General features: G+C 37.1%; 3 protein-coding genes across 4 annotated transcripts; 2 read left to right on the forward strand and 1 right to left on the reverse strand.

The window, feature by feature from the left end:
* The first annotated feature begins 261 nt into the window (after positions 1-261).
* On the forward strand, positions 262-2,940 carry LOC113768513 (E3 ubiquitin-protein ligase AIRP2-like). The gene is made up of 5 exons (XM_027312906.1): positions 262-597; positions 1,506-1,668; positions 1,837-1,903; positions 2,218-2,452; positions 2,558-2,940. Exons 1-5 carry the CDS (start codon positions 509-511, stop codon positions 2,766-2,768), a joined length of 765 nt encoding a protein of 254 aa, XP_027168707.1. The 5' UTR covers positions 262-508; the 3' UTR covers positions 2,769-2,940.
* Positions 2,941-5,055: 2,115 nt separating this feature from the next.
* On the forward strand, positions 5,056-18,307 carry LOC113767850 (nuclear pore complex protein NUP155). 2 transcript variants are annotated; one of them, XM_027312053.1, is made up of 13 exons: positions 5,056-5,443; positions 7,244-7,441; positions 9,819-9,945; positions 10,110-10,372; positions 10,642-12,292; positions 12,376-12,588; positions 12,737-12,984; positions 13,100-13,505; positions 13,694-13,899; positions 14,922-15,279; positions 16,234-16,452; positions 16,644-16,972; positions 17,910-18,307. In XM_027312053.1, exons 1-13 carry the CDS (start codon positions 5,361-5,363, stop codon positions 18,025-18,027), a joined length of 4,419 nt encoding a protein of 1,472 aa, XP_027167854.1. In that variant the 5' UTR covers positions 5,056-5,360; the 3' UTR covers positions 18,028-18,307. The 2 variants fall into 2 exon arrangements, with proteins under 2 accessions (XP_027167854.1, XP_027167853.1); XM_027312052.1 differs by having other exon boundaries at positions 7,272-7,441.
* A 2,592-nt stretch (positions 18,308-20,899) lies between these two features.
* LOC113767656 (GDSL esterase/lipase At3g48460) lies at positions 20,900-22,781 on the reverse strand. Its single transcript, XM_027311822.1, has 2 exons — positions 21,944-22,781; positions 20,900-21,703 (listed from the first exon to the last, which is right to left on the reverse strand). Exons 1-2 carry the CDS (start codon positions 22,589-22,591, stop codon positions 21,197-21,199), a joined length of 1,155 nt encoding a protein of 384 aa, XP_027167623.1. The 5' UTR covers positions 22,592-22,781; the 3' UTR covers positions 20,900-21,196.
* Positions 22,782-24,572: the final 1,791 nt, after the last annotated feature.

The raw sequence follows: 24,572 nt of genomic DNA on the forward strand, positions 1-24,572 counted from the left end.
TAAATAAAAAGATAAATATTTTAAATTACAGATTATCTAATATAATGAGTATTTATCAAATTATGTATCTAAATAATATAGTTAACAGCACTTAAGTATTTAATAAGTACACTTAATAAAAATTTTATTAGATAAAATATTTTTCAATATGCTGCTGCAATCCCAAGCGGGTTCCAAACGGCCGTGACACAGTGGCACTACTCAACATATATATAAGTCAAACGGCGGAAGAGTACACTCAAACTGAGTATCCATCAAAATTCAGGATAGCTTCAAACAAACGACCCAGTCTTCTCATAGCAACCGCCCAAAAGTCTCCACACTTTCTGTGGCAATTTATTCTTGTTATAGTTATATATTGCTCGTAAACGCGCCTACTTTATTGTTAAAGTTGTTGGCTTTTTGTTAAAAAGTGATCAACAATTTTGTTGTTCTTGTTTTGTTGAAGAAGGCAAAAAAATCCCGGTTGGGAAGAAAGCAAGAATTAGTGGTTTTGATTGAGTAATTGATGATGGATTACTATCAGCTTGCTAGTTCCAGTTCTTATCAAGAATCCATTTTGGCCCTCGAAGCAGATATTCGCCATGCCAATGCCTTGTGAGTTTTGTTTCTGTCATCATTATGGTGTGTGATGTTGGAAATATCAAGCGGGTTTTAATTGTTTATGGTGCTTTAGTGTATTTACTGAACTTGGGCTGTTTTGATTGACTTGCAGAAGGTGAAATTAGTCTGATCAAAGTCCCCTTGTTTTCCTGTATTGGATTCCTGAACTAACCCCTGTCAATGGTTTTATTTTCTATTTTCCATTTTTTTGGCTGGTCAATTTTCTGTATACATTTTTGTGCAAGTTTTTTTCTTTAAGAAATTAACTTAATCCGATTCCAAGTGCCTTTCTTCGTTTTCTTTTATTTTCGTATCAGCTTCATTAAGATAGTAGCATTTCAGTTTGTCTGTTCTAATGTTTTTCTTTGGTTTTGGTTAATTCTTTGTTAGTTTTGTTCATGCATATATGACTTGAGTAAAAAGTTCGAGGATACATGTATCTCACTGTTTTATTACTAGGATTTTCCTCCACTCCTTTCAAGCTTTTATTAGGCATTGAAAGAACTTATTGATATGTGATCCTTCATTTAACTCTGATTTTTTTTTTTTTTTGTTTTTTTTGGGGGGGGGGGGGTTGTTGGGGGCAAGGGGTTCAGGGGAATGGGGTGGATTTTTATTCCTGAATTTTTTTAAAGTGACTGTATTGTATTAGATTAATTGGGAATCTTCCATAAAGTTGACAAACCAGATACCCCTTGTTCACATCTGTATCCCTGTGTGCTGTCTTTTACACTGGTTTACTGACTGTGGTAATTGTCAAAATTGTGAATTCTCATTTTCTTTTTTGGAATTCAAAGTTACTTAACGCAGTTTTGAATCATGACTGATAGGCGAGATATAAGCAATTTTGGGTAGTTTTGCTTGGATAAAGGAAATTAAGTGGAGTTGCATTTCAATTTCAGGGCGGCTTCTATTTCAAGAACAAGCAATAATGCTTGTTTGCACATGAGATTAGTCTACAATAACTTGGCACCTTTATTTCTGTTTCTGCTGCAATGGATAGATTTCTCATGCACGTGCTTGCTTCCAAGCTATTTGAATCTCTTCCACATCGTTGTATATGAGGTCTGTTATTCATATCCTTGCTCACGCATTCTCCATTGGCGCTTTTCCCTTTTGCTAAATATGCTTGCAAGCTAGATGTTGTACTGTACAAGCTCAGCATTGTGCTGTTTCCGTTCACTGGAATAAGTTTATAGTGTCTAATATGTTGGTTATTTACATGGTTTTCAGGTTACCTCTGATGGGAAGCAGTTGTTTGCCTCGCATGGAAGGAGAGCAACTGTTAGAGAATTTTATGGTATGTGAATTATTAGTTGTTGTTAAAGTGTAGAGCTACTTAGTTTTCGCAGTCTAGCCTTTTTTTTTTCTGGGAAATGATAGGTGATTTTTTATTTTTTTGCAGTCTAGCATATGAAGTTGAACAATTTTAAGTCTTCTTCTTTTTGGTTGAGAGTTAATAATGAAAATCTAGAGTTAGGTGTAGCAACAATGTTTTACTAGCTAACCAGAGAAATAATCTGATGCATATCATAGAAAGTTTTTTCACCTTTTGTTGTCCTGCTTCTGCAAGACTTCTGGATTTATATTTCTCATTGAGAAAAAAAATTGCAGCTGTTATATTACCATCACTACAGTGCCTTGGTGACAACTCGCATGAGCTACTTAGTGATAAAGACAAAGGTCAGAGCTTACAAGTGATCGTAAGAAACAAAATTGGAGGAAGTAACAAGCAAGTTGATGGTGATTTGGAGAGGGAAGATGAATGTGGGATCTGCTTGGAACCCTGCACCAGAATGGTTTTGCCTAACTGCTGCCATGCAATGTGCATCAATTGCTACCGTGACTGGTGAGTATGACACCTTCCTTGATTTGTTTTGTTTCAGAAGGCTTGCTTTTTTCTTTCACATGGAAGCATACTTGTTTTTACATCCTATCATTACGTCCTTTACAGGAACCTGAGATCAGCATCATGCCCATTTTGCCGAGGTAGCCTGAAGAGAGTAAACTCAGGGGACTTATGGGTTCTCACCTGTGAAAAGGAAGTAGCTGATAAGGACGCTCTTCTGAAAGAGGAGACATTGCGTTTTTACCTCTATATAAACAGTCTTCCTAAGGATGCTCCTGATGCTCTTTTCTTGGTTTACTATGAGTACTTAATTTGATACCGACATAAGGTAGATGAATATCTCAGTAGCCAACTAACCTGTGTATAAGTTTTTGTTACTCTTATTCCCCATTTTTTCCATTTACCTCTCCAATTCTGAGAGCAAAATCTATCTGTGCAGAATAATGTATTTCCTAATTCTCTAATTTAGCCTGGAGATATATGAAAAATCACAATTTCTTCGCCTTGTCTACTCATTTGGTTTTGGAATTATCATCTCTTGGGTTCTGAAGACTAAAGATTGGGTTCTCAAGCTTGTGTTATGGCTGTGAAGTGTTATATGTGCCAATAATGGTCAAGGAATGTGTAACCAATGGTGAGAGACCTTGCCTTTTGTTCTAAAAACTGGTTTCATTCTCACCAGCTCAATCCCCTATTTCCTTTCCCCTGTGATATAGAAAGAAACAGAAAATATTTCAGCACTAATCAGCTTGGAGATTCTACTAGCAGCATACCTTATTATCGCAGAGGTGTGGTGTGTGCATGGAGTAGTGCATGTGCCATAGCAGCTATGGAATCAGATGCAGTTCCCCCTTTTTTTTTTTTGGCTTCTCATAGTTTTAGACACTTCATAAAAGATTAGAAAAAAGTTCCTTTTACTTCAGAAGCTTATTAGATATTTCAAAAGCTTTTTGGAGAGATGCATTATATTTATATCCGAAGGAAAGCTGTGTATAATCGAAGATACATAATACAAGATAAATTGCATGAATATGAAACCCTTTCTTCCCTGTGTTTGTGTTGCATGAGAATCACAGTTGAGGTCTTGAAGCTCATGAACATCCAAAACTTTTGGAATCAGGCAACTTTGCTGAATTAAGTGAAACATGTTTAGCAAGAAGAGCAAGATGGGACGGACCAGAATTTAATCAAGACCTGCTAATATACCACTCTTCACAAAAAATCGCTTCCCACAATTTTTCTTCTTTATTTGCTTCGCAAATTCCAACAAGCGTCAAGTGTAACATGTCTTCACTACGTGACAGATGAAAATAGTAAAAGTCAATTACCCCTTTGAAAGAGTTGTATCAGGTCTTTTGCAGCTGTTGCAAATGACATAATCATCTGAAAACACAAAAATCATCAATTCCTTGAGCATTGAGAATAACTATCAAAACCATGATTATCCATGATAAACACACGTATGAAGTACCATTGTAAAATTCTCCTCAATAATCTAAGGTAGCCAAGAGTCAGATTTTGTATTAACGGACTACAAGAAACACAAGCGACCATTGCCCAATTGCTGATCCCACACACACACACACATATATATTGTTAATCGGCACTTGTCTATCCTATGCCTAATCTAGCCTATACTAAGGAGGAGGGTCCAACTGGGTCATGGGAGAATCGACGAGAACTGAAACACCATCGGATCAAACAAGTGTACTATGCACCTGTATGGATTTAAACCACTTAAAATGACAGCCACATATAGTGGCGAGTGATGGGAGGTAAGGTTTGAACTCTTGACTTCCTACTCCACCAAGCCCAGATGGCTGTTAGTTACCGATCCCACATATCTTATTTATCATTTTTGTGGACATGCAAAACAAGCGTAGCCAAAACTTATGCATAAACCTTCTCAAAGTGCCCTAAAAAATGTTTAGGCGTTGATCTTCCCATCATAACTAGTCTTTTGCTGTCCATCAAGTGATATAGCTTTTATAGGTTTCAGTTGATAAATTAAGGAATCAGAGACCAATCACAGCTTGGATTGTAAAGAACAATTAAAGATGGGAGGTGGAAAAATTTGAAATTAGATGGTGGGAATTGAACTTGGGGAACAAATTTCAACAAGCAAAAAAAAAATTATTATTATTTTTTTGCATGTTACTAATTTAGTGTCAGTATTAATTATTGAGAAAATGATAGTGAAGATGTGATTAACAAAATGGAAGTGTAAATAATATATTTTTCTAATTATTTTGGTGTTTACTTTTGTTCCGTTAATCACTACATTGCACCGTGCAAAAAATTACCGCTGGTAATTGTAGGAGTCTCGAATCCACAAATTATTATGCTTCAGGCCCAAATCCATGCCAGGAAGTAGGTTACGCGACGCCGTTCCGGATAACGTTGACGGCAGTTCACTTAGTACAGCTGCTAGGCGTTCAAAAACGATGACAAACGTTGACTAACAGTCAATTCTGATTCTAATTTTTTAAATTTCCCCCTTATTAATACTAGTACTATAAATTAGGAATAATTAAAATAAAAAAAGATAGAGAAGAAGAGGGAAAGAAAATAAATCAGGGGAAGTCAAAACCCTCTCCCTAAACCCTCTTGAAATTTCCCTCCTCTTCTCTTCTATCAGATCCTTTCTTTTCTTTTCTTTTCCATTCCTTTATTCTTCTATGAATTAGGTTGAGAACCCAAAAAATTTCCAGTAATTTTATTGACTGGATAAGAATTTGGGATACTGGGATTTCTATCTTCTTCTCTTCTTCTTTTTTTTTTTTTTTTGCCTCCTTTTCTCCTTTGTGTTGAAGGTTGAAGAGGATTAAAAAAATGGCGTGGAGGAATGAGATTGTGATGCGTGACGTGTTTAATGCTGGGCTTGCCATCAGCAACTGTATAAGCAGAGATGTTGGCTCTCAGCTTGACCTGGAAGAAGCTCTGGAAGCTTCTAGATATGCTAGTCATCCCTATACTGCTCAACCCAGAGAGGTATTTTTACTACCATCTTTATCAGTTCTATAATTCTTATTCTTTTTTGAATTGGTTGCTTTATTTCAGGTTAGCCCACAAAAATGGTTTCTTGTATTTTTTTTTTTTTTGGGGGGGGAGGCGGGGGGGTTGGGGAGTGGTGTAAATTGTTAGGCATTTTTCCCTCAAAGGAATATAGCAAAGGAAAGTAAAAAAGATGGTTATTTGGCATAGAATGTTGGATAGACTGCGTTGTATAGTAGTTGAAGTTGTGGGCTTTTTCATGTTCTTCTTAGTGCATGGTATACGAGGAGCCAAGTATTTGAGTGCTCAGAAAATTCAAGGTAAAGAAGATTGTGAATTTGGATTTCGGGTATTCTAGAATGTATATGGTGTCCAGGTAATTTACTAGTTAAATGCTAGGAAAGCAAAGCAAAAACGTTTTACTTTTGGTTTTTGACAGTGAATCTAGTGAACATGTATATTTTGCAAGTAATTGGTAATTTTTGTTCTTTATATGTTTCTTTGATGAGTTATTATTTGAATTCTTGTTGGTGGTGGGTGAATTTAATTTTTGTGGAATTTAAAGGTGGATGGGACTTGAACTTATTATGGTTTCTGGAAAAAGTTTACTAGATATTGAAGAGCTTTACTGGCAAAAAAATTTTGTGTTTGATTTGATATTTAGTTCAAAATTGGAGTTGTAAAGGTTAGTTTAATGTGAAAGAAGTTGTTGAGAGACAACTGCTTGGAGAGCTTGCTGAAATTGGTGCAAAAGTAGCTTAATTGAGTTTCCACACACGTCAAATTCAATTGATGTAGGAGAATGACCTTCATTTCTCTGCTCGTCTGTTTTGGGCCTTTTTTTACTACTCCTCTTTAGAGCCTCAATGTGGGAAAATAATCGATTCTTTAAAAGTACTTCTGAAGAAAAAATCCCATCATACTTAAATTATTGATGACATGAAGTGCTGTTGGTTTCTTTAAGTGAGTAAGGGAACTATTCGAGAATGCTCGTGTACTACTCTTAAGAATACAAGTAGGTCACCTGCTATTCCGGTGTTGAAAAGTTTCTTCCGAAATGTATTGTCATGGTTTTAGAGCATAAGATCTGGAAAGCCAAGGCATAGCATTCCACCTTTTCTTTTTTGGCTAGAGAAGCAGTACAAGGGATGCTTGTGTAGCTTGGAAGTCAAGCGAAGGCAAGATGCAAACTCTTCTTGCATCGTCAAGTACTGGACCTAAACACCTGTGAGACTGCTATTTACCAAGTCTGGATTGATATGCTGGAAAGTATGATGCAATGAGCCTGACTTTGAGCATAAACAGCCTATGAATTTGGTGTATAATAGTCAAGCAGCCATTTATATAGCTTTGAATCTGGTCTTACGTCATAGCACAAAGCATTTTGAAGTTGATTGTCATTTTGTTCAAGAGAAATTGCTAGAAAAAGTGATGAGGACATCTCATTTAAGTTCTTTAAATCAATCAGCTGATTTGTGTACTCAAGGTTCAGGTTTCAAAGAGTGAAATTCATTTGTAATACTTTAGGAGGAATTTTAAGAGAATAATTGAGGGTATTATTGTATATTACACTCGTGTACTACTTCAACTAACTCTGTCCCAAATCTGCAATTAATTATCTTGCATTCATCTTTTATGCATGTCAGTATTTTGAAGCTTTAGGTGGATCTGATTGCAGCAGAAATTGGGATAGGATGTTCTTATTGTGATTTGTATTGCTTAAGCTTGCACTATTTCATTTTTTTATGTTGTTTATTCTGTACCTTTGTCTATTTTGTCATTCATCATTTGGAGAAGCATCAAATTGGTGTGCATCCTGTTGCAGTGGCCCCCTTTAGTTGAAGTTGTGGATACTTGGGAGTTGCCTCCTGTCCTCATTGAAAGATACAATGCATCTGGTGGAGAGGGAACAGCTTTATGTGGAATATTTCCAGACATACGCAGAGCATGGGCATCGGTGGATAACACGTTATTTATCTGGCGGTTTGACAAGTGGTTAGTGTTTTGCATTTGCTTGACACCTGGGCAGGTGTTTTAATTTTACGCAGTTTTACTGATTGGGTCTCTGATTTTTTGATATGGTTACTAGGGCTTTTATGTGCTCTGAACAAATTTGGTTTATCCAGTTAATTACTTCAAAGATATTATTCAGTTTGTTGGGTTTAGCATCAAGTATTACTTGTTAGCATAAGCTTTCCAAATAAATTTCTAGAAATCTTACATTTTGCAATTGGTTGAGGTTGCAAGGCTTTTGTTTTCTCTTTGACGAACTTCGGTTTTTCAAAGTTGCTGATTCATATTTACTTTTGTAAGGTAGATGCTTGGATTCAACTTACACACCATTGTTGCATGAACACGAAAATGACATTTTCTTTTAAGCTTATGATGCATTTTTTTGGTATTTCTTCCTAGATATGCATGTATCAATTTGCATAAAGATGAGATTCCCACGTGCAAAGGTGTTGGGTAGGTTTTACCTTTGTTCAACTGATACTTTAAATGGAAGGTGCTACAGTCGGGTATTGTTGTAGTGTTAGGAAATAGGACATCATTTGCTTAAGAGCATGGTTCCAAGTTGCTGTTTCCGTGCTCTGGGTAGCTAGGAATTGAGTGGTGATCCCCCAGTTTCTTTATGTTTCATCCAAGATTCCTTCCCCAACAAAATGATAGAAGCCCTCTAAATAGCTTATGCTGTGCATCCTGGTGATACACAGGTTACAATGCAATGCTTCGGCTGTATTCTGCTATTTTTACTATTGTCCAAAAGTCCAGTTTTAAAAGCATTCTTTTGTGCTCACATTTTTGAAATCTTTGCCTTTCTTTGTTGTCTATTTCCTTGATTGTAAATCCTTCTCATCCAATCATTCTTTACTCTAAACTTTTTGGTCCATTCATGCAAGCGCCTCAAGTTCAATTTGTCTGAGTAAGGTTAGAAGGTAATGCATGGCTCCTCTTGACCCAACATCAACAAATACCAGCAAGAAAGTTTGCACTCTGCTCTTTTCCCTTTTGTCAGTCATGATCATCTTCATATTCTACGTGTTTTTTTTCCTGCTGACTAGCCACAGTGACCTCTGTTGCATGCTTATTCTTGTTTCTATCTTTGTTTTTCTTTTTCTAGAAGTTCTCTTGTGGTGGGATGAGTCTACATTTATGCAGGTTGTTTGTACACCGGATTCAGATATTGTGCTGTTCCCAATTGCCCAAGGCAACTGATCGTAGCTTTTCTTAGGCTAAAAGCTGAATGAGGTGTTCTTGTTTGCTATTGACTTCTGCTTTCTTATTTACTTAGGAAAAAGATGATTCTCAACAGTTGTCCTGGAGGTGCTTTTATAAATAGCTTTTGGTTTTTTTCAAACTTTAAAAACAAAGACTTGAGTTCAGTTTTTTCCACATATCTTTAAATAACTACTTTTCTATAATCAGCTTTACAAAAGCAAAAGCAAGACAGAACTGGCTTGTTGAATTATTTGATTTTTGTTTAGGTAGTATTGCTTGATTTCTTATTCTCCGTGTGTTGGTGGCTCAGTGAATAAATTATGATTGTTTTTGCTACTCTTGCTGCTTTTCTTATTTCCTGTTAATTGCCTGTTTTCTGTTTTTTCAATAGTTGCCATCTCTGAAATGTATAAACTTCAAAGCTTTAGCCATTTTGTTTGATAATTTCTATTACTCACAAACTTATCATTTATTGCATCATGTGCTTATAGCTGTTACCTAGGGGATTCTTTGTGGTATGATTTGCCTAATGCCGTCAAATACTGGAGCTTGCCTTGATTTCTGGCAGTTCAAAAGTTTTTGAAGATCCAGAAAAATTGTTAAGCACCCTAAAGAAAAAGTTAAAAAAAAGCCCTTTAGATTTGTGATGTAATCTTCTGACTTGTAAGGGTAAAAGGTGGGTACTTGTTTTTCTAAGCAAACCTCCCTTAGTAGATAATTTCAATTGGCATTAATCATTTGATTCTTACAATTTAGAGTCCCATCAGTTTTATCTGTTTGGTATTCCTGCTAACTTTACAAAATTGAAGTGTCTCAGAATGAAGTCAATCATCTGATTTTCACCTTATATAGTAATTCTTTTTGTATTAGTCCATTCTTTTTATGTGGAGACTGGAAAATAAGGAATTTCCTTGCTTATATTTCTTTGACATAGTATTTTCTTCTTTCTGAGCTTTTTGTTTGCATAAAACTTGATGGTCATGATTTATTTGAGCTCAATTTGATTGCACAAGATCTCCAAACAGGTGTAGCAATGAGGTGATATTGGGCAGCTATTAAACTATTGGTTTTACATTATCATCTTTTCCTTTTGCTGGTTATTCTTGCTGTCTGTTAACTTTGTTGATTTTTATATTTCTTCTGTTCTACACAGGGATGGACAATGTCCTGAATATAGTGTGGATGAACAAGCCATTTGTGCTGTTGGCTTAGCTAAAGCCAAGCCTGGCATTTTTGTTGAGGCCATCCAATATCTCCTCATATTGGCCACTCCTGCTGAGGTAGCTATTTTTCCTTCTATTTTCTGTTGTATGTGTTAAGTAGCTGTAAAGCAAATTCTTATACTATCAACGATTTTGCTCTGTGTCATAATTAAGCCTTTATCTTTCTTACTTTGTTATGTCATGTGGTTCTCTCATTCAACCTTGCCTTCTCCTGCAATCAGTTGATCCTTTTAGGTGTTTGTTGTTCTGGGAGGGGTGATGGCAGTGATCCATATGCTGAGGTTGTGCTTCAGCCGTTGCATGAGTATAGAATTCCATCTGATGGAGTGACAATGACATGTATTACTTGCACTGATTGGGGTCGAATTTTTCTTTCTGGTCGTGATGGCCATGTTTATGAGATGCAATATACCACTGGTTCCGGTTGGCAGAAACGTTGTCGTAAAGTTTGTGTAACTGCAGGTTTGGGAAGTGTCATTTCAAGGTAGTGTTTTCGTATTCTTTATTTGCTTTTTAGTTGTTTATTATAGTTGTTATGCTTTGTTGCATTGGTTTCTGGGCTTTAATATGCCTTAAAACAATTATTTTCTACTCAAAACTGAAGTTAGCTTATTAAGATTAAAACTTTTGATGATCATCAACCCTTTCTTTAGCACCCAGCTGATTTTTGTATCTGCTATGTTTTGATCTTCATGTGTTATCGTCTAGTATTCATATGGTTGTATGATTTATGGCTACTTCGATGTTCTGCAGATGGGTTGTGCCAAATGTGTTTAAATTTGCAGCTGTTGATCCTATTGTTGAAATGGTTGCCGATAATGAGAGACATATACTCTATGGAAGGACTGAACAGATGAAAATCCAAGTTTTCTCACTGGGCCCAGGAGGGGATGGGCCACTTAAGAAGGTTGCAGAGGAGAGAAATTTGATCAGCCAGAAAGATCCATCCTATGGTGGCAGGCAGCCAACAGGGTCAAGGCTTCCTTCTCGATCAAATAAGACATCTATGGTTTCGATATCACCTTTGTCTATCTTAGAATCAAAGTCGCTTCATCTGGTCGCTGTTTTATCAGATGGAAGAAGGATGTACCTTACGACTGGGCCATCAGGTGGAAATAGCGGTTCCCTTGGAGGTTTGGGTGGTCTTGGAAGCAATCTTCAGAGACCAAGTTGTTTGAAAGTAGTTGCAACCAGGCCTTCTCCTCCTTTGGGTGTGGGTAGTGGTCTTGCGTTTGGAGCCATGGCCCTCTCTGGTAGATCTCAGAATGAAGATCTATCGCTTAAGATAGAATCAGGTCATTATTCAGCTGGAGCTCTTGTTCTTTCTGATTCATCGCCATCAACTAGTTCTTCTCTTCTAATTGTCAACAGGGATTCAAGCACACAAGCTTCATCCACTGGTTTGGTAGCTGGTGTTCGAAGCACTCGTGCACTAAGGGAGTTGGTCTCATCCCTTCCTATCGAAGGTAGAATGCTTTTTGTGGCAGACGTACTACCTCATCCAGATACAGCTGCCATTGTGCAGTCTTTATATTTACAACTAGAATTCTGTGGATTTGATGGTACGTGGGAATCCTCTGAAAAGGCATCTCGAAAGCTCTGGGCGAGAGGTGACCTTTCAACCCAACATATACTGCCAAGAAGGAGAATTGTTGTTTTCAGTACCATGGGCATGATGGAAATAGTATTTAACAGACCGGTTGACATCCTGAGAAGGTTGTTGGAGTCAAGCTCACCAAGATCACTGTTGGAGGACTTCTTCAACCGTTATGGAGCTGGGGAGGCATCTGGAATGTGTTTAATGCTGGCTGCCAGAATAGTCTGTGCTGAAACCCTCATAAGCAATATCGTTGCTGAAAAAGCAGCTGAAGCTTTTGAGGACCCAAGACTAGTTGGAATACCCCAGTTAGAAGGCAGTGGTGCATTGTCAAACACACGAACTCCAGCTGGTGGTTTTAGCATGGGACAGGTTGTTCAAGAAGCTGAGCCTGTATTTTCAGGTGCTTATGAAGGGTTGTGCCTGTGTTCATCAAGGTTACTTTTACCATTGTGGGAGCTCCCAGTATTTATTGCAAAAAGTGGCACAAGTTCTTCAGACATGGTTGTAATATGCAGACTCCCTGTTGGGGCAATGCAAGTTCTCGAAGATAAAATCCGCTCTATCGAGAAGTTTTTAAGTTCACGAAGGAATCAGAGAAGAGGGCTTTATGGTTCTGTTGCTGGTCTGGGGGATGTGACTGGTTCAATTCTGATAGGGACTGGTTCAGATATGGGTGTGGGTGATAGAAGTATGGTTCGAAATTTATTTGGTTCTTATTCTCGTAATGTTGAAACCAGTGAAGGTGGATCATCAGCTAAAAGGCAGCGACTTCCTTATACTTCTGCAGAACTAGCTGCCATGGAGGTATGTCGGAGTTCAGGAGTAGCGCTTCATTCTCTTGTTTTTACACCGTAAATGCCTTAAAAATTAACTGGACTTTGCTTCAGGTGAGATCGATGGAATGTATCAGACAGTTGCTGCTCAGATGCAGTGAAGCCCTCTTTCTTCTCCAACTTCTTTCACAGCATCATGTAACACGCCTGATTAGTAATTTTGATGCAAATACTAGGCAAGCTGTAGTTCAGTTAACATTTCATCAACTAGTTTGCGAGGAAGAGGGTGACAAACTCGCTACAAGGCTTATAGCGTCTCTGATGGAGGTAATACTTTGAGATAATTCATCCTTGAAGCCTGACATTGATCATAGAGATTATATTCAAATACATATTTATATGCTTTGATTGGAGTGGTGCTTTCTCGGCCTGGAAAGAATCTCTCTCTTATGTTAACTTTTATTTATGTGTCCAGTATTACACTGGTCCTGATGGCAGGGGTACAGTTGATGATATTAGTGGCAGACTGCGGGATGGTTGTCCAAGCTATTTCAAAGAGTCTGATTATAAATTCTTTCTTGCTGTTGAATGTCTTGAGAGAGCTGCGGCTACTTTTGATGCAGAGGAGAGGGAAAACCTGGCTAGAGAGGCCTTCAATTACCTGAGCAAAGTTCCAGAGTCTGCAGACCTACGTACTGTGTGCAAGCGTTTTGAAGATTTGAGGTATGTAATATTCAAATACAACATCCATGTTTGTTTGGCCAATTAATGGTTTCCTACTAATTTCAAAAGAAAATATCTTGTTCGTTTTCAAAGTTGGCATAATAACCAAATGCAGGTATTATGAAGCTGTTGTTCGTTTACCTTTGCAAAAGGCACAGGCTTTGGATCCTGCTGGTGATGCTTTGAATGAGCAAAAAGATGTCAGGGATTTTGCGCTTGCCCAACGTGAGCAGTGTTATGAAATTATTGCCAGTGCTTTGCGTGCCTTAAAAGGTGATAATTCACCAAAGGAATTTGGGTCTCCAATAAAACCTGTTGCTCAATCTGCACTTGATCAAGGCTCTCGTAAAAAGTATATATCCCAGATCGTCCAACTTGGTGTCCAGTCATCTGATAGAGTTTTTCACGAGTATCTATATCGGACATTGATTGATCTAGGCTTGGAAGATGAGTTGTTGGAATACGGAGGCCCTGATTTGGTGCCTTTTTTGCAAAGTGCTGGTCGTGAACCTTCACAAGAGGTTTCTTTGTTATACTGTTTCTAAATTTTTGAGTTTGTTTAGATCATGTTTGAAATGATATATACTTCCATATCAATTTAAGTATGAGGATATAATCTTCTATTGTAAAGGTCCAGAACTTGCTCAGAATATTCAATTCTGTGTTGACGCTGATCTAATTAACATTTCGTGTAATTATTTTCACCTAGGTTCATGCTGTTTTGGCGGTGACATCTTCTACTTCTCCACTTGGACAGTCAAGGTTGCCTATTGCACTTCATCAAGCGAAATATCTTGAGCTTCTGGCACGATATTATGTTTTGAAAAGACAGCATATTCTTGCTGCTCATGTGTTGGTAAGACTGGCCGAAAGACGCTCGACTGAGGGTGGATATGCTCCTACTCTGGAACAAAGGTCCTCTGTCCTCTGTTCTCTTATTAAGAAATATTTGGTGCTTTCTTTTGTCCTTCAATGATGGCATGGCTCTCAAACTAAAAGATAAGGGGCTGGTTTTGTTTTTGAACCTTCATCCACTCCTGATTAGGTGTTATGCAGTCTTCAAAATCTAGACTAAGTAATTGCTAACTGATTGACATTCATGATTGAAACAATGAACTTCTATACAGAAGTTTTAGTCATAGTAAATAAAAGGCCAAAGAGAGAAAAGAAGTGATATAGATTAGTTAACTAATCATTTGGATATATTCCAGTCCTGAAGTATTAAGCAAGATAAATTGATTTGATTGCCTTCAGTTACAATGCACAACTGTTTCGGCTCTTATTAATTAACATTATCATTTGATGATGTGTATGAATACCTCATTCTCTTTCTTATGGATACCTCAATTTATGAGTTTATTTTGTTGATTAATTTATTTGACTGTCTGTTTTAATACCATGGTCTTTCTTCTCCCTTTCTTTTTCCTTTCTTCCTTATATCTATCCTGAACTGGATTTGTTCTTTGACTATTGACTTTGTGACAGATCAATGTTTTACACTGATGAATTTCTTTGGGAAACAATGTTTCCCTGGATATGATATATGTAAAAGGGCTCTAGTGAAAGAATATATTCAGTTTGTGTTAGAGAAAATGTTTCCTTTTGGTTTATCCCTAGGATTCAGTTTAAAGATCAAAGGTAAACCAGGAAATACTTTAGATGTAGACCATCCAAATTCATGCATCCTCCTGCACAGAGGACACTGCTTTTGGCCCAAAGTTGTACTTTACATACAACCAGATGAGTGCAGGGAAGCAATTGCGTTTAGTTTAATGTTGCTCATGGCTTATGTTTTCTATTCAATACCAATTGTTTTTCTTTGCTGCTGGACTGACCTCACTTGTTTAGAACCCAAGTTTGTACATCGTAAATCTCATGTGTTAAATTTAATTTTCATGCTGTGGTGATTCATTTCTTCTTGAATGTCTCAATACCAGGCGTCAGTACCTGAGTAATGCCGTGCTTCAGGCAAAGAGTGCCACTGAAGTTGATAATACGAGTGTTTCAGCACGAGGCTCTCTTGACAATGGACTTCTGGATTTGCTTGAAGGAAAGCTTACTGTTATTCAGTTCCAAATCAAAATCAAAGAGGAACTAGAGGCTATGGCCTCTAGATTAGAGGCTTCTCCAAGCACAGTCAACTCCGTTTCAAATGACTCACAACAAGAACAGAGCACCTCCCCCAATGCTGATTTGATCCGTACTATATCAGAAAAGGCAAAAGAGTTGTCCTTGGATTTGAAGAGCATCACTCAGCTATATAATGATTATGCTGTTCCATTTGAGCTCTGGGAGGTATATTGGACTAACCATATTTGCCCTCAACTTTGCAAACACCCCCCCCCCCAAAAAAAAACTATGATTCCACATGATGAAAGAGAGAACAAAAAGAGACTCTGCAGTGTTTGCTTTGTGACCTCATCATTCTATTTGTCTAAATAAATGTTCACTCCGTTGCTTGTACATGCATGCAGACTCACACATGGTTAGCTGAAGATAAATATGTAACTAGAATTAGAGAAGGGGTTAAGTAGGAAGTGAGATGTTGCGAGATGGAAAATGGATGCTCATAATGGTACTTTTGAACAAATTAAGAAACACTCCATCAAGATCATTGTTACCATAACAACACTGGTTTTGAAATTGTGCTCAGGTAGCAGAATCCTTTTGCATCAATGTGAAAACTATATGGATGTTTTTGTTTGTCTCTTCATTAACTTTGCTGTGCATTTTTTTTTTTTTGGGTATCCATTATATTCTTTTGACGTTACTGAGTAAAAATAAGAACCATTCTCATTTTTATTCTCGGTTGAACACAAAGGAATGGCTTTAAGGGCAACAAATATTCAGCTCATTTTTTTGGTGTGGAAAGTTGTACAGAAGCTACAGTTCCATAAAATCCTAGTCGTGTCCCTAGTCTTGTTTGCATCTTTGATTTAGTCCTAGTTGAAGTGGTTTCCCTGATGACCAGAGACTACAGTTTTAGCTAGAAATGGAAAGGGATCTATTTATTCTTTGTTTCTTCTGGAATTGTTCTTCTGCATAACATAGACCTTTTGGCCAATTCTTCCACAAGGGTACCAGTGCTTCATGTCCAATGCTTTTTTTTTTTTTACTATGTTGGTGGATCATGCCCTTTACTCCATACCTTTTTGATAATGTTCATTATCTTGGGTAAACCTCATGGTTTGCATGCTCTGGGTCATCCATTTTTAAAGTTAGTTTCTTCTTTTGCTTTGTTTCTTAAAGGCATGTCTGGAAATGCTGTACTTTGCTAGCTATTCTGGTGATGCTGATAGTAGCATCGTGAGGGAGACCTGGGCCAGACTCATTGATCAAGCTCTTTCGAAGGGTGGCATTGCCGAAGCTTGTGCAGTATTAAAGAGGGTTGGCTCCCGTCTTTATCCTGGGGATGGAGCAGTCTTACCATTAGACACATTGTGTCTACAGCTTGAGAAGGCTGCTTTGGTATGGGGTTCCCCCAATTTAGCTTTTTCTCCAGCTTTTCTTTGACTTTCTTTTTTCAACTTCTTCTTACGAACTGATTTATGAAGTTTCCTATTATTTTTATCTTTGTGGAACAAGTACATTTTCCTGCCAACTTTGACATTTTAATTTGTCACAAGTGTGTTGCGATCATAATTTTGAAATTTTTGTAGGAGCGAGTGGTTTCAGGGGTTGAATCTGTTGGAGATGAAGATATTGCAAGAGCTCTATTAGCTGCTTGCAAAGGTGCAGTAGAACCTGTATTGAATACTTATGAACAATTGTTATCAAATGGAGCAATTTTACCATCTCCAAATTTGAGGTTACGCCTTCTTCGCTCGGTGCTCGTGGTGCTTAGAGAGTGGGCAATGTCCGTTTTTGCACATAGGATGAGTACAAGTGCTACTGGAGCTTCTTTAATCCTTGGTGGAACATTTTCCTTTGGGCAAACCACAACCATTAACCAAGGGGTTCGTGATAAGATTAGTAGTGCCGCTAACAGGTAAGCTCCTCGTCTTTATTTTAATTAATTAGGCTTAAATCCCATCTCAATATAACAGAATTCTGAGGTGCAAACTCTGATACATTACAATTTTGTATTTTTTTTAATTGAAAATCGCTATTAGAATTTTTCCAAGGTGTCGATGTGGAAATCCTTTTAACATGTACATTGTACCATTGTGATGGAGAGTATGACGTTCTTTTGGAGATAACATTTAATTTGAAGCTATTAACTTTTGCTAACAATAGGAAGTCCTAAAATTGTGAGAAAAGTTTATTAAGGTGTCTTCGGATCGTGGCAAACGCTTAATGCTGGTCCTGTATCTGTGCTAGAATCTATTGGATTTACAGTTGGTATTCTGTTTTGGCATGTAATATACCAAGGTAGCTGTAAAATTCTGATTTCCACGACAGTGGGCTTCTGAGGTCTTTATACCGGGATCCCGAACAAGTTTCCATGCTAAAAGAATCTACCATACAGCTACCCCAATGTACTATAGTGGCTATGGTATTCCAATTTTCAATCTGGTAGACTTCTAACATGTTAACAGCAGTTATTCAGCATGTTGACTTTACTCTCTCTCTCTCTCTCTCTCTCGTATATCACTTGTTTTTAGAGTTGTCGCGTGTTTTGACTCTAAATTCAATTTGCTTGACATGGTAAACTCTCACACCACCTTTGTTTAACTATAAAGTCTATTGGGTTAATTACTTCATATGAAAAACTCTATTCTCAGTTGTTTTCACCCTACACTTATTGTGTTGTAAACATTAGTCAATATAATGTGCAAATATTTGATCTGGTTTAGTTCTGCACTATTATTGGGTTGATATTTGCAAGTTCGATGGGCGGAAGGGTCTCTTGTCTTATCTACCTGATTACTTAGCTCATTGAATTCCAGTATATCAAATCTGATAGTGACACACTCTATTTACAGGTACTTGACTGAGGTCAGGAGACTGCCACTGCCACAGAGTCAAACTGAAGCAGTCTCTCGAGGTTTCCGAGAGCTTGAAGAATCACTGCAAAGTCATTTTCCATTTGACCGTTTTTGATATTCCCTCTAATTTAAGTTTGTTAGTATTTAACATTTCTTGTTTCTTTGCATTGTGTTAAGAATCAACACATCTTTTCCAATGATCTGACCTATTAATGTGATCTTCCACCTCATTCATCATGGCGTTGCTTATGGAATTTCACTCTTATTTGCAACCATCATTTGGCTGCTTAAATGTTCGAGGCAGGGCCTGTGGAGCTGAATATTCTTCTTGTATTGAGTGTTGCTAAGCTTAGACGTAGCTCACGACTAATAATATTTCAGCACGTTGTAGAGAATGGAGATGAATCCAGTTAAACACTTGGGGTACTTGCAGGGCTCACCAGACCAACTTTGGTCTGATCTTCATCAATGATGTTTTGAGTAATAGGGATTGAATCAATCAAGGCAGGTGAGGCTGGGAAGTAATTCAGAGTATTTGTAAATGAATAATTTCAATATGTATAAGAGAAATTTGCCGGCCCTTTTTAGGCCATCATGGGTTTGTAATAAACTAACATCGAAGCATCGTCAAGGGACCTGAATTAGTAGTTTGGAAGGTACAGAATAAACTAGGGTAGGTAACGTAAATTGCATTCAATATTTCGGGTACAGTTGCTATAAATGGAGGCAGATATGTCACCTGTGAAATTAAAGGTGAGGAAGAAAAGGTAATTTTTTTTTTTAGTGTATAGAGAATGTATACACAAGCAAAATTTGGTAGTCGAATTTAAATTGAAAGAATGTGGTCTAGTCTAAGATTCATCAATATAGGAAAGATTAAATTTTAGAAAGAAAAGTGAAGAAAAAATTTTTTTTTTGCAAGAAGTTTCTTGCCCGATTGTTCCTTCCCGAATGAAGGGAAAAAAAATGGAAAATTCACGTCTTTTGTAGTAAGTTGGTGCTTGTACTTCATTGATTAGGGATAGGGGCATGTGCGGTTATCAGTAACAATTATTTTTAATGGTGTAACATTTTTTGAACAGAGTATAATTCTATGTGAATTAGTTATAAAATTTTACAATAAAGATGCAATTATTATGTATGGATTCACATGAATAGTAATAAAATATTAAACTTTTATTTGTAAGAATGAGCAGCTGATTTCTTTGAATCAGTTGAATCCCGTGTGAAATTCATAGTTCATTTATCTAGAATTACAAAATGTTAAAAAATATATTACATGGTCCAGGAATGGTTGTCCTGTATCCGTTAACTAGAGGAGGGCATGATTGGAGTCTAATTTTATATAAATTATTTGTAAAATTTCACAATAAAGACGTAATTATTACGTATGAGATCCACATGAATATGAATAGTAATAGGACATTAAACTTCTATTGTAAGAATGAACAGCTGGTTTCTGTTAAAAATATATTACATGGTTTCAGGGGTGGCTGTCCCGTGCCGGTTAACTAGATGAGGGCATGACTGGAACTGTCAGACAGCAAGGTTTGATGCTTCCATATCAGGAAATTCTAACTTAAGAATTGGGGAACCTAAAAGGTTCACTGCTTTTGGCCATTGCAAGGTTTTTGCACCGACACACACTTGGCAAAAGGAGGTCAATATGTGTGTATAGCAATATGTTATTTGTCTTTTTTATGAGGTGTGGTTAGGAATGTACGCGAGTCGAACTACTTTTTATGAGGTGTGGTTAGGGATGTACGCGAGCCGAGCTACTCTACTCGGTCAACGGCTTGGCTCGAACTCGGTCAAATCGAGTTCGAGCCGAGTTTCGAGTAGCTCGATTGGCGTTCGAGTCGAGTTTCGAGTCTCAAATTTTTGGCTCGAGGCTTGTCGAGTAGCTTGTTGAACCGAGCTATTTAAATAATATATTTATAATTTAAATAATATATTTATAATTTAAATAATATATATGTATTATAATTATAAAATGACTATTATGGGTATAGGTTATACGGAATTTACAATATACTCTTCTTTCTAATAAAATTTTATAAGGGTAAAAAAGTAATAACATAATTATAAAAATACCTAAAAAGAAAAAATGTCTAAAAAATGCCTCAGTTTTTTGGTCGAGTCGAGTCAAAAAACTTGATTAGACTCGGCTTGATAAGGCTTGACTAAGGGTCGAGCCTTATCGAGTCGAGTTTCGAGCTTAGAGCGAGTACATCGAGTCAAGTTTCGAGTATCAATTTTTTTGACTTGATCGAGCTCGAGCCGAACTCGAACCTAGGGATATATGAGTCGAGTTGAGCTCGAGTATAGCACTGCTCGCGCGGAGGCTTCTCTCTAAGGCGGAACGCTCCCCTACCGATGTATTTTTACATCCCACAGCTTCGGCAGATCGCTTAGCCCCGTTCATCTTCGGCGCAAGAGCGCTCGATCAGTGAGCTATTACGCACTCTTTCAAGGGTGGCTGCTTCTAAGCAAACCTCCTGGCTATCTCTGCACCCCTACCTCATTTATCACTGAGCGGTCATTTAGGGGCCTTAGCTGGTGATCCGGGCTGTTTCCCTCTCGACGATGAAGCTTATCCCCCATCGTCTCACTGGCCGACCTTGACCCCTGTTATTTTGAGGTCATATCTAGTATTCAGAGTTTGCCTCGATTTGGTACCGCGTACTCGAACTTGACTCGGCTCGATTACATCCCTAGGTGTGGTACCTAGGGATGGAAATAAATTGAATCGATTTTTTAAATCATTAGACTCGATTCATATTTTTGAACTCGAATTCGAATCTTATATGAGTTCAAAATTTAAGTTCAAGTTTGATTCTAGAGTTCAAAATTTTCTTTAACTTTTTACTTTTAATATTACGTTATCAATATTACGTGTACAATATACAATAGAAATATAACTTTGCACCAAAATATTAATAAAAATATTAGAAATTATACGGGTCTCATTGAGCCTAAACGAGGTATAAGTTCGAATTCGATTCGACACCTTAATTGAATCTTAATATTTGTTCAAAGTCTAGCTCGAGTTGGTTAAAAAATCGAACTTGAATTGAGTTCATTAAGGCCTCGGTTGGTTTATCGCCCTGGTGCCATAAAAGAAAAAAGGGATGAAATACATGAATTATAACTCTTACTACAACAAACTGACTTTTGGGAGCGGTTTTTCAATGCATGTAACTCAAAGCTGCTGATCATATGAGACATCCGTGTGAAATTCAGTACAACTCACAAAAGCTGATGCCAATACTAGCATTCCACATTCATCCGGATCTTCTTTTGCTGCTCAGCAAGTACTCAAATGGAGGATTCGAAAATTTTCCTTCAAGTAATAATTCAGCAACAGCTTTATACATGCCTTCAGTGAGGTGAACACCATCCCAGTTGATGTACTGAGAAGGGTTGGAGCAGGAAGTAGCCACGGGTGAACCACAAGTGTTAAACAGATCAAAATTGTACAAACCAGATTTAGATCCACAGCAGGCTTTGAAAAGTTCTTTGATGCCGTATTTCTCGGGATTCTTTACCACTGAAGCATATGCATTCCAGTAATCTGCATACACTATCACAGCATTTGGGAACTTTTTCCTGAAATCATTTAACTTGGCTTGAAGAATGGTGTTGTGAGCATAGCTTTGTTTGTTTGAACTTGCCACACAGCCTAAAGTGTCCCTATCATTCTCAGCAGCCAGATACATGGTTAGTGTTAGGCACCCTGTTGGTGGCAGCCCTTGAACAACAAGATACTTCACTCCCTTGTTCAGAATGGCCTGTGAATTCAACACCAAAAATGGTACACATAAAGCTAATGACATCCATTATTTCTCCATTTCATTGTCCATCCTACTCGCCATAGCTAAGAAAAAGATGCTTGCACGAGTTTCAGGATAAGGATCAATTGATGCAAAACAAAGGGTATAACAAAAAGATAACAATTGAAACGTTCCTTTACAAATCAATAAACTACATATACCATCCATCAAATAATGAAATAATGTGTGCATTATTACCTCTAAGAAACGAGTCACACTACCAATGGCTAGCTTCTGAATTGTTGTGCCTGAGACAGAAGATCCAAGAGTATATGCATAATCATTTGCACCAATTTCACCAAGCCAAATCAAGGCATTATCAAAAACAGCTTTGCACTCTTTAGGTGTTGTTATTGAATTTTTACACCCTTTGGTTTCCAAAAATTCGCTAAACCAAACAAGCTGAGTTTGAAGTGACTGAGGGGTACGGTTAAGTGTGAGATTGTTCTTCACAAAGAAACTATAGATTATTGCAGTAGAGCCAGCAACAGCAAAATTAACACCATAAGATTTGTCTGCTGTTTTACTTAGATAAGGTGGCAAGAAAGGCAAAGAAAGTTGTTGAGCTAAAAAGTCAATCACCAACCTTCCATCAGAGTATCTGTTTGTGGGATGGTGGAAGAAAGTTTGGCCATAAGGAGAGCGTGACGCATAGAGGTATGCATTTGGACCAGTGGTTGAGTTGGTGTTGCCAGTGTCAGTGTAGGAATCCCCAAATGCATAAATGGACTTGAAAGGCGGAATTGGATGAGTTGCAGTTTTGGCAGATGTGGCACAATTGGTGACAGGGGATGACAGGATGATGAATGTAAAGGTGATAGTAAGGAGGATAAGGGAAGAAGCCATCACTTTTTTCAGTTAGATTTCAGAAGTTAGAACCTCACTGCTATCTTTATAGAATACTTGTGCCTCTTAGGAGAGACAAGTATTTACCATGTACATGTCTTCACCCTCCACCAAATCAATACAGAAGTTTCACTTCATATGAATAAAACTAAAGACCAAACTAAGAAAGTGGAAGTGCATGTTTCTTTAGCTCTTTGATAATCATATATGCCGTGGAATATTGATTCATTATCTAGCTACTTTAAATCCATCTTCCGGAAAAGCATGTATAGGCCAAAAAGGTTTTCTAATTCAACACTAATAGTATCCTTATTTTGCTGAATTCATTCTCCATCCATCACTATCCAGCATAATCTTATTCTTAGTTCAGCTAATTGGTTGATCTAGATTACAGAAAAGGATGCCAATGAATTAAGGATTAACTGCTGAAGTAGCGGTGGGAATTGATGAAATCCATGAGTAGTATTTATGGAGGCAATTGACAGCAGCAACAGACATGATTTTTCCTTTCTACGTTATGGTTAGAAATTTATGGAGGTTGTTGGAAAGCTTGAGATCATAAATGTACATCCACCCCCTCCAACTGCTTCTGCGGTGATTTTGGAATTTGGTTGACTAGACCAACTGTAAGAAGGTGAAATGTAGTGAGCAGAGAACTATTTCTTTGCATGGGATTGGGAGCTGCAGTGACAAGCTTCCAATATTCTGTGTGTCGGTTACCCTCTTTCTTAATTAATTAGAATCACATATCTCTTTTAATGATCTGCAGAGACAAATATTAATCATGTCTCACACGTATTTAAGTTTCAATTCGTTTTCTACAAAAGTTATTGTTGCTGCACTTAACAAAAGCTGGTGATACATCATTTGATTGAGTTTTTATGTGTCGAAGTATCATACAAAAGAAGGGATTGATAAGTGTCGAATCAATGATTTGATTTGTATGTTTGAACACAATGCGAACAATTCTTAGTCAGAATAAGATATTCACATACAAACGGTGAGTTTTAGAAGACATGTTGTAGTGTTTTGTTTAGTGAATTATGCTTATTTAGGAGTTATTATTATTTTTCACTTCTCTAAAATGCCCTTATTTAATGCACTTTTTTCTCGGTGAATATAATCTAATTTATTCACTAATTACTTTAATTCATGGTTTGAATGGTGCAGCTTTTTATCAATGTTGTTGTTGCAATTAATGTAAAAGTATAATGATTAGTTATGCTACTAATATTAATGTAAGGGTATTTTAGAAAAATAGTAGATTAGATTTACACTTCCAATAAAATTAACTAATTTTTCTCAGATTGTGTGCAAAAAAAAATCAAGACTTGTACATTTCACTACCCAGTCTATTGACAAGTGGCAATGACTAGACACACACCGAAAATGAAAACATGGATAAGTGATAAAAATAGACAAATTTTGTGCAAGTGAATGATAACGTCACTTTGTTGAGTCAGTAAGAGTCAATTGACTTCTTGACAGAAAAAAAAATGATAACGTCACTTTCGCACCCTCTCTACAATTATTTAATTGCATGTTGGTCCTAAGTTCCTTTAAGCCAAAGATTAATGAGGTTTTGCAATTACATGCAAAGTTATGTTATTTAAATGTTGGATTAATGATTTATACATTGACAGTGTATATAGCATCGTTATTGGATGCATGGCAACTCATGTATCATGCGTCCAACCGTAATAGTGTATATATTATCATTGTACATAAGATTTACTCATACATATTTGGTCCTTTGGGTTGAAAGGTTTGCAAGATTTAACCATTAAGACCAAATTACTACGCCAATTTTAGATGAGTTTATTGCCAAAATAACTCTCCTTCAAAAACATATACCCAAAATAATCTAATTTTAAAATTTATTATCATTATGATTCTTTTTTTGCCACATAGGTTACATATGTGCTAGGATAGAGATAGAGGCATGCTCCATTTCTTTTTCCAATCTAATATCTTCCCTGAT

This window comes from Coffea eugenioides, chromosome 4 (genome assembly GCF_003713205.1).
Source record: "Coffea eugenioides isolate CCC68of chromosome 4, Ceug_1.0, whole genome shotgun sequence".
NCBI lineage: Eukaryota > Viridiplantae > Streptophyta > Magnoliopsida > Gentianales > Rubiaceae > Coffea > Coffea eugenioides.

What these genes read in the sequence shown, in the direction of transcription:
- LOC113768513 (XM_027312906.1), top strand. Translation starts at nt 509, where the DNA reads ATGATGGATTACTATCAGCTTGCTAGTTCCAGTTCTTATCAAGAATCC. An exon ending in ATTCGCCATGCCAATGCCTT is followed by an intron (nt 598 to 1,505) that starts GTGAGTTTTGTT and finishes TTTCAATTTCAG; the next exon opens with GGCGGCTTCTATTTCAAGAA. An exon ending in ATCAATTGCTACCGTGACTG is followed by an intron (nt 2,453 to 2,557) that starts GTGAGTATGACA and finishes CGTCCTTTACAG; the next exon opens with GAACCTGAGATCAGCATCAT.
- LOC113767850 (XM_027312052.1), top strand. Translation starts at nt 5,285, where the DNA reads ATGGCGTGGAGGAATGAGATTGTGATGCGTGACGTGTTTAATGCTGGG. An exon ending in GTCGTGAACCTTCACAAGAG is followed by an intron (nt 13,506 to 13,693) that starts GTTTCTTTGTTA and finishes ATTTTCACCTAG; the next exon opens with GTTCATGCTGTTTTGGCGGT. An exon ending in AGCTTGAGAAGGCTGCTTTG is followed by an intron (nt 16,453 to 16,643) that starts GTATGGGGTTCC and finishes AAATTTTTGTAG; the next exon opens with GAGCGAGTGGTTTCAGGGGT.
- LOC113767656 (XM_027311822.1), bottom strand. Translation starts at nt 22,591, where the DNA reads ATGGCTTCTTCCCTTATCCTCCTTACTATCACCTTTACATTCATCATC. An exon ending in GTGTGACTCGTTTCTTAGAG is followed by an intron (nt 21,704 to 21,943) that starts GTAATAATGCAC and finishes TTGAATTCACAG; the next exon opens with GCCATTCTGAACAAGGGAGT.